At 44.1% G+C, this 9,155-nt stretch overlaps 1 protein-coding gene across 1 annotated transcript; it reads left to right on the top strand.

Annotated features, from left to right (window-relative positions):
• The first annotated feature begins 533 nt into the window (after positions 1-533).
• Positions 534-7,587, top strand: LOC130475441 (kelch-like protein 12). Its single transcript, XM_056847229.1, has 4 exons — positions 534-615; positions 1,582-1,660; positions 4,829-5,056; positions 6,147-7,587. The coding sequence occupies exons 1-4, from the start codon at positions 534-536 to the stop codon at positions 7,585-7,587; spliced, it is 1,830 nt and encodes a 609-aa protein (XP_056703207.1).
• The last annotated feature ends 1,568 nt before the right edge of the window (positions 7,588-9,155 follow it).

The following is a 9,155-nucleotide window of genomic DNA, read 5'->3' as shown; positions in this document are numbered from 1 at the left end:
GCGTGTCAGTTAGGGATGAAAGGAGAGAGGTGGATCTTTTGAAGAGTGTTCCGTGTAGTAGATACAACAGTCTTATCATCTGTCTTGATCTACAAGGCCCAGGAATGCTGGCTATCGAAGGGACAGTAAAGAAAAAGGATCTTGTCAATGAATATGGGGGCAGGAAACATTATTACACGAGAAGAAGAAGCATGAGTACTTTGAAGAAGAGGGAAAGGATTAAGTCAGACTTCAGGATTATTATGGAAATGAGTTATTAGCCATGTAATTCAGAATTGCAAGACCAGCCTTCAGCAAAATCCTCTTGTCTAACAATGGGCCCCAGGGCAGCAGAGCATCTATGAGGATGTATTTCGACTGCTGCTGGTGTGTTGTAAGACTCTGCATCAGTGTTTTAGTTCACATGAAGCTGTTGTAAAACCCCTATTTCCAATTTTAGGTTTTCTCTTCTTCCCTAGAAATGACTGGTTGATGAGTCTCAAAGGAGGAGTACTTTTTATTGAGATTCCTGGACCCATTTCAGTGGATGGATTATGGATACCAAAAAGAAACAAGATGGTGAAGAGGATGACATGAGTGTGAGGCCTAATTCTTTGAGATTCTACATTGCTCAGGGTAAATATATTGCAGGACATGGAAACACAAAGTCTTTATTTTGATTTGTATCCTGTCTCTGTGGTACCCAACTCACTGGTGCTACAAGGCCCACAAATACTCCCATAGAGGCTTCATCCTACTCCAGTATTCTAAAGTAGGGTTGCCAGGTCCCTCTTCACCACAGGCAGGAGATTTTGGGGGCGGAGTGTGAGTAGGGTGGTGTTTGGGGAGGGGAGGGACTTCAATGCCATAGTCCAATTGCTAAAGCGGCCATTTTCTCCAGGGGAACTGATCTCTATCGGCTGAAGATCAGTTGTAATAGCAGGAGATCTCCAGCTAGTACCTGTGGGGTTGGAAACACTACTCTAAAGGGTAATTTTAGATCTGAAATATGAGGCTCACTAATTTTTGATCTCAACCAGGAGACACATCCTATGGTAATGATGTGACTACTGTTCTTTGACGTTGTGTTGATCCCTGCCAGCCTTCAGGTACTAGCTGGAGATCAGTTCACCTGGAGAAAATGGGTGCTTTGGCAATAGGACTCTATGGCATTGAAGTCCCTCCCCTCCCCAAACCCCGCCTTCCTCAGGCTGCACCCCAAAAACCCCCCACTGGTGGTGAAGAGGGACCTGGCAAACCTATATAAGAGAACCTGTTTTAGGGACCTGTATTTCTCCCTTGAATATTGATGGATCTCTTCAGCCAGGGATCATGAAATTATTCTTTTGGTCTTCACTATAATTGACAGAAAGCTGATGCAACAAAGTGAGAAGTTTCTAGCAGGACATTGAGGTTTTCAGAGCCTAACGTGCCTCGTAGAATATGGACCTACCCCTCCTCCCAGAAGAAACGATGCCGGAAACTGATCCAGCATCAACCTTGTACTCTTCAGGTTTTCCTTGGGCAGAGCTATCTTACCACTAGAGTTCTTATTTCTTGTCAGGATTTAACATACTTGGTTTTGTCTCCCCATCCTTACAGGTGTAAGAAAACTTTATGAGAACCAGCAGCTTTGTGATGCCACCTTGGTGGCTGAAGGAAAGAATTTCCCCTGTCATAGGTAGGGTCTTTAGCCTTTCTCTCCAAATCCATTGGTGGACATTGGCCTGGTGAATTAGATGTCATGTCATTAAAAGGCAGGAAGCAGATATTTTACTTGGGGAGTATTAGTTGTCTGACCAAATACAGATTACACACAGTAGCACTGAAAACTCCAGTTCTGGAAGTAGTGTGACCTCTGACACAGAGTGTAACAATCTTCATCACAATGGATCCTGTCAGGGCCATTTCTCCTGACAAGCCACTGATACCAGATCTAGTGTTATTTATACGCCTGCAAAGGCTTCAATCTTTTTTATTCTTGTCTGAAATATTCCAAACACTTTTGTGAGATTAGAAGAAATACTGCTCCTAGTGATGGTAGAAGGACTAACAATAATTAATATTGTTGAAGTGAGTTACAATCGTCATATTTTCCTTCACAATCTTACAAGGTAGGTTGCAGATTATTTACATTTTATAGATGGGGGACTGAGAGTGCCATGTAGTGACCTGTCCAAGGTCACACAATGAATCCGTAGCAAAAATATGACTTGAACACATATCTAAGTCAACTCCCTATGCACAGGGTCACACGGATTCTCCCCTCCAAAATAAATATATTTGGAGACAGAGAGATTTGGGTCCTCCCCTCCCCAAGCCATTGAGCAAAAAAAATGAGTATTTGCTGACAAAGAAGGGGCGGTAATGCTAAATGTGGAAAATTTTGTCTGGGCAGCTATTAAAATGAAGTTCTGATAAATTGCTTTATTCTGTAATTTCTTCTGTGAACTTGCAGTTTTGTACATGTTGTAGCAAATATGTTTTTATGTATTTTATAGTGCTTGGTTCTGTTATGGATTAAGGTCAAAACAAATAAACTGGAGCTGATACAGGCACACAATCTTTGGCCTCTTTTTAGCACCAAATTTCAAATGTCCTTCCCCCCCAGCACCACCCAGTGTCCTTCCCCCCTCTGACTCATGCTCTTGCTCCCCCTCTCCCCCATGCCCTCCCCCCCCCCAGCACCACCCAGTGTCTCAAGCCCACCTCAGAGCAGCCTGCAGGTTGTAACCTGTTGCCTGGAGCCCTGCCGTCAGAGGCGAAGTGGCGGCGGTCCCTTCTGGCACCAAGGCCGCACACTTCCAACCGCTGCAGCCTCCATATGGCAAATGGTTGTTGGTTGGAGGTTTGCAGTGGCTGGAAGTGCGTGGCCCTGGCGCCAGAAGGAGCCGCCACTTCACCTCTGATGGCGGGGCTCTAGGCAGCAGGCTGTAGGCTGCAGGCTGCTCTGAGGTGGGCTTGAAATGCTAGCTGGTGCTGGCGGGAGGAGGAGGGCTGAAATGCTAGCTGGTGCTGGGGGTGGGGGCAGAGGGCACGGGAATGGGTGGGGGAGAGAGGGAGAGAGAGGCACGGGTCCGGGGGGGCCCCAAAAAGGACCCGCTGTCACTGCTGCTGCCAAATTTGTTCGTTCTAGTCTCTGTCCCCATGTGTTCAGTTTTTTGAACGCAGGGTCATAAAACGTGAGACAGGAGAGGGACAAACAAATTCCATTACATCCATGCATAAATCCCCATAGACACTAGAGGTCAGAATCCATACAAGCCTAATCCAATATAACCAGAGTGCTTGAGCTCAGATATACACCTCTACAGAAGCAAGTGTGGGGTTCTCTGTGTCCATCCTTTGCTCCACTAAGGACACCTTTCTCTGAATCTAGTATGGAAGTTTGCTCCTTATCCATGCTTGAAGCAGTCTTTTGGCTTATTATTTATATCATTTTTTTCCGGATCCCTGACATTTTATCTGGTAAAAGGTTCAGTCAGTACCTTTAAATGTTTGATGTTTATTATTTATTTCTATATTTAAGCTACTGATCAGTCTGCCTCTCTCTCAAACAAATGGGACCCAAAATAAAACCATTTAAAATAATATAAAAATTTAAAAACATCCAGAAATTTTAAAAAAAACAAAACAGAAAGCAAGCAAGCGAGCCAATCTTGGTTTTTGCTTGTTTGTTTAAAGCTGGAATGTTACTTTGTAGTGGTGGCTTCACGAAGGCTGCAAGGGCCAGTCCAATCAGCACCTCCGACTTCAGCTGGCAGCAGGAAGGGTTCTAATCTCCACTCTACTCCATTGAGCTCCATTCTTTCAGGAAAGCAGCATTTCTGTCCAAAAAGGGATGAAAACAGATCCACAATAGTTTCACTGCTCAAGATATGTACATCTGCAGCCTCCTGATGGCCACCAAAGACCTTGAAACTGGCCTAGCTACTGGGTATAAATAAAGTTGGGTGTGTGTAAAGTGCCGTCAAGTCACGCTGACTTCTGGCGATCCCCAGCAAGGGGCTTTCAAGGCAAGTGGGAAGCAGAGGTGCTTTGCCATTGCCTTCCTCTGTAGAGCCTTCCTTGGTGGTCTCCCTTCCAATTCCAACCCTGCTTAGCTTCTGAGATCTAACAAGATCAGGCAATATCATGCTGCCTTCCCTCCCATATAAATAAATTTGCTACCTTCTTTATGGATTGTGCCTTTAGTAGTTGGATTTGAGACAGAACATTACAATAAAAAGAAGTGAATTGCCTTATTTGATCAGAATGAGATATTTCTAGTGTAGCATTCTGTTTTCAACAACAAATTCTTCTGGGTTTCATACCAAGGTCTCCCCCATTTGCCCCAGCATCTGGAATCCACAGGTTCACTGTACTCTGTACAGTGGAAGGATTTCCCTTTGCACTTGATATTCTGCTTCTTGTGTTAATCACTCAGAACCTTTGTCCATGAAAAAGGTGATAGTCCTGGAATTTTTCTGCCAGACCTGATTCAACTTGCAAAGAAATGTAGTGCATGTAAGTTGTTGCCTAGATCTGACTAATCATCCGCTTCAAAGCCTGTGACTTCCTTTGTTTATTTTCCTGGTATTGATCCACTCCAAGCACATTTGATATAGCTATGCAATGTGGAATAAAAGCACAAAAGACATCACTAAATTAAGCCAATATATTAGTAGTATATGGGAACAGATCCTTCCCATCTGCTTCTAAACACTGGTAGACTGACGTAGCTGAATATGGTAGACGGTAGGCATTCCTGTTTTGAGAGATCCAAATCACCTTAGGAATTAGAACAGTTATACATAAAATCAGCTCGAGTTATGCTTTAACATGGTTGTTTTACTGCTTCTCTTTGTAGGGCTCTGTTGGCCTCGTTCAGCCCTTATTTCCATGCCATGTTCACCAGACCCTTCAGAGAATCCTGGGAAAGGCAGGTTGTGCTAGAAGAGATGGACTCTTCCATCCTTCAAAGAATTCTAGATTATCTCTACACTGGGAAACTGTTGATTACAAAGGAGACTTCCCAAGACCTCTTCGTAGCAGCTAGTAGGCTTGTGATCCTCCCACTGCAGGATATAGTTGGCAGGTAACACAGACTGAATCCTGTTTGGGGCCTGGCACTAGGGTTCTTTAGAATGTGGACAAGTGCCTTAAGACACATGGAAGTGTGAGCTCCATACGAGCAGCAGCAGAAACAATGTTCCTGTAAGGCACCATTTAGTATTCAACAACTCTGAACTTGACAAGGACAGCAAAAGTGGTAAGAGATGTGCTATGGAAAATTTCAGACTTGTTCAAATGTAACACCAGTGCCAGATAAATGGTTGTTCATTCTTATTCCTGTTGCATGTATACAGTGAGTTTGATCTTCCATGTGACAGACTTCTGCCCTGTTCATTCCCTATTTCATCAAAGAGGTCAATGACCAGGTTTCACTTGGGCCACAGAAAAAATAGTACATTCACTGTGCAGCATTAGTGAAAAGGGTAAATGCCATGCTGCAGACTGGTAGGAAAGAAACTGCAAATAAAACAGCCAGTATTGTAATGCCCCTGTATAGATTTGGAATAACGTGTACAGTTCTGGTCACTGTATCTCAAAAATGGCATTGCAGAGCTGGAAAAAGTACAGAAGAGGACAACCAAGATGACAAGGGGTTGGAGCAACTTTCCTGTGAAGGAAGGCTAAAGAGTCTGGGACTGGGAAACAGACAACTAAGTGGGGACATAACAGAGTTTTATAAAATTATGCATGGGCCATTTATGCATGGGAGGTTTTGCCTTGGATTTGCCTCTCTCCAAATGCACATTTTCCCCATCCGAATTCTCAAATCTGCAAAATAAGCCCCCATGCAGAGTTCTGAGAATTCAGATGGGGAAAACGTGCATTTGGAGAGCGGCAAATCCAAGGCAAAACTTCCCATGCATAAATAGCCCATATGGAGTACAGAAAGTGGATAGAGAGAGTTTGTTTCGCCCTCTCCCATAATAATAGAACTTAGGGGGCACCCAGTGAAGTTGATGGGCAATCAGTTCAGGAGAGATCAAAGGAAATGCTTCTTTACTCAAAGAGTAATTCAACTGTGTAATTTATTACCACAAGATGTAGCAATGGCTAACAAGCGTAGATGGCTCTAAGTTCTAATTGACTGTTATTTCCTTTCTTGTTCTTATCAGATTTCTTGCTAACAGCATTTCGATGGATAGCTGCCTGGGGCTTTATGCGCTGGCCTATGCCCACAACCACCAAGCTTTGCTTTGTGTGGCCACGCACCACATCACAATGAACTTTGAGCCACTCTCTAAACACGAGGCCTTCCCAGGTCTGGATCTCAGTACCGTGATGAGTATTGTCTCCTCGGATAAGCTTCTGGTGTCTACTGAGCTCACTGTCTACCAAGCGGTGCAACGCTGGGTGAAGTCTCAACCAGCTGAGCACCTCTCACTGCTCAAGAAACTGATAGGACAGATCCGTCTCCCGCTTCTTACTTCTGAGGAGGTAACGACAGTTCAGGCAGATATTATTGCACAATATGGACATGCTCACCTTCAGTGGGAACAGTTGGATGGGGACGGGAGGTTGCTGAAGAGTGGAGGTCTCAGGAGCGGTATGTATGATGACTGGATTGTGAGCTTGGGCCTCTTCGTAAGCAACATACAAGGCGGAGTAGTCGAGCGTTTGAAAACTCACTTCCTGGGTTTCAACCTTCAGACAGATAGTTGGGAGGAGATACCACCCTTGATGTATCTTGATTCTTCAGGCTTCTTATCTGTAGGGCACAAGCTCTATGTCTCTGGAGGGCAAAGGCTTAATGGCTCGATCTTAGGCAATCTGCATGAGTTTGATGCTCTGACTGGCCAGTGGATACAGCAGCCCTCCATGTCTGTACCCCGGCGAGAACATGGCTTTTTAGCCTGTAAACAGAAGCTGTATGCTTTGGGTGGCCGGAGTAGCCGAAGTGTGCTTGATTCTGCAGAATGCTTTGATCTGGCACAGAAATCCTGGTCTTCCGTTGCCAGCCTGCCATTTCCAGTAAGTCATTTTGCCTCTGCCACACTAAAGGACAAACTTTACCTAATTGGGGGATTCTCTCACACAAGGGCAAGTGGCCTTGCTCACAGGGGCATTCTCATTTATGACACAAGCTTGAATGTGTGGAATCAGGTACCTCTGGCTTTTCAATGCTACAAATCAACAGCTGTGACCATGGACAATGGGATCTTTGTCATTGGCGGACTTGTAGAGGAAAGCAGCCGGCGTGAGACACCTGGCACTGTAATCAGGGCTCTGATCTCTGGCACTCATAAGTGTTTTCTTCTCAGCAAGGATGGCACAGTGAGCCAGGATGTTGTGATTCCAGAACTTCCCATACTTGTCTTACCACCTTGTGCAGTTCAGTGGCAGAGCAAAATTCATGTCCTGGTAGGGAATACAATTTACCGGTGGAGGCCTGGGGAATCGAGTTGGACTCGTAGTCGAAAAAGTGTTCCCAACACAAGAGTGACATTCCTAACAGTAGTTAACGGTGTGACGCTGAGGGTGCCAAAGAAAACTATTCAGCCCCTTTTGCGAGACTCATCAGCAGCCCTGACATCTATTTGGGTGACAGATAATTAACAGCCTTGCCAACACTTTCTGAAGCCGGTCACCTCCTCAGTTCTTTGATGTCAGCTTCCGCTCTGATTGTAGGATACCTTGACACCAATCTGCTCCCTTGAAATATCATCAGTGCTGATTTCTTGTAGGAGCAGAATTGGTTTCTCCTTTTTTGCATTTGAGATGGTGAGTCTGTGGCTCAGACAAGAGGACTGATTACTGAATAAACTCCATTTCTACCTTCAGCTTGTTTTATTTATGATAGAATCATTCCAAGCATCATTCATTATGAATAAAAGGCAAGAGGCTCATGTGATCAGGGAAACTTCCCTCAAGTAAAGAAAGTTTCCTGCCCTTCACTTAAAATAAAAGTTCCCCTCTCCATTTGGTTCAGAATTTTCAAGGCTGGGCCCAACTGGACTGCTTTGGGGGAAGAGAGGACTGGAAGCACATTTGACAAGCATAAACTTACTGTTACTTGTTGAAACTTGGTCGCCATTCACAGATGGCAGTAACTAAGCTTACTGTTTCTTGTATCATTTACCTCTTTTGCTGAAGGAAATGGGCGTACAAGGATCAATGCACCTGGGTATAAAATTAGTACTTACACTTCAAATACACCCAGTTGGGGAGGTGTACATAGATGGTGGATTACTTAAACCCAGGTGTTAGATCCTATTTTATCCAGTGTGTGCAATTTTAAGGACAATTAGTTCCCAGAAAAAAGAACTCACACTGGTTAAAATGGGATCTAACACCTGGGCTTATGCAACCCATCATTTATCTACATCTCCACAAACAGATGTACCATATAAATACTCATTTTATACCCAGATGGTTTGACCCCCGTACACCCATTTTATTCAGCAAAAGAGGTAAATGGTGCAAGGTAATGAAATCAACTTTTGTTACTCTTCCTATCCTTCTTTGTCACATCCTAACCTTCAGCTTTAGGCAGGTGAATAAAAGAAGAAGAGTTGGTTTTTATACCCCTTTTCTCTACTTTTAAGGAGTCTCAAAGCGGCTTACAATCGCCTTCCCTTCCCACCTCACAACAGGCACCTTGTGAGGTAGGTGGGGGTGAGGGAGTTCTGAGAGAACTATGACTTGTAGAAGGTCACAGCAGGCTTCATGGATAGGAGTGGGGAAACAAATCTGATTCACCAGATTAGAGTCCACAACTCTTAACCACTACACTATGCTAGCTGGATAGAACTTGTTACAGGCTTTGACATATTAGAGCACATGAACTGTGGAATTAGTGTTGTACATATGCAGAAATATTCAATGTAAAACCAAGCTACACATATGAACTACAAACTATACAGCAGAGGCTTATATTTCCTTTTAAAAGGAAAGAGAGCCTAGATATTCTTTGCTAGAGGCTTGTGTTTCTGAATTACTCTGTCAAAGGTTTCAGTGTCAGTGTAGATTTGCTAGCTGCACTTTCCCCCTTTTTTCTATGACCTTTCCCAGCCTTTTCAATGGCTACAGAGCAAAGCTTTGCAGCATCTCCCACATTTTTTAGGCTACAGAGAAGAGTGCTGACTTCCTGCCTTTCCAATGACTTCAAGTGCTGAAATGCTCTC

This window comes from Euleptes europaea, chromosome 1 (genome assembly GCF_029931775.1).
Source record: "Euleptes europaea isolate rEulEur1 chromosome 1, rEulEur1.hap1, whole genome shotgun sequence".
Classification (NCBI taxonomy): domain Eukaryota; kingdom Metazoa; phylum Chordata; class Lepidosauria; order Squamata; family Sphaerodactylidae; genus Euleptes; species Euleptes europaea.
This window is presented reverse-complemented; position numbering and strand designations above follow the sequence as displayed.

Bases quoted from the DNA above. Each gene is read 5' to 3' on its own strand.
- LOC130475441 (XM_056847229.1), top strand. From the start codon at position 534: ATGGATACCAAAAAGAAACAAGATGGTGAAGAGGATGACATGAGTGTG. The intron at 616-1,581 runs GTAAATATATTG...CCATCCTTACAG, and splicing joins GAGATTCTACATTGCTCAGG to GTGTAAGAAAACTTTATGAG. The intron at 1,661-4,828 runs GTAGGGTCTTTA...TTCTCTTTGTAG, and splicing joins AAGAATTTCCCCTGTCATAG to GGCTCTGTTGGCCTCGTTCA.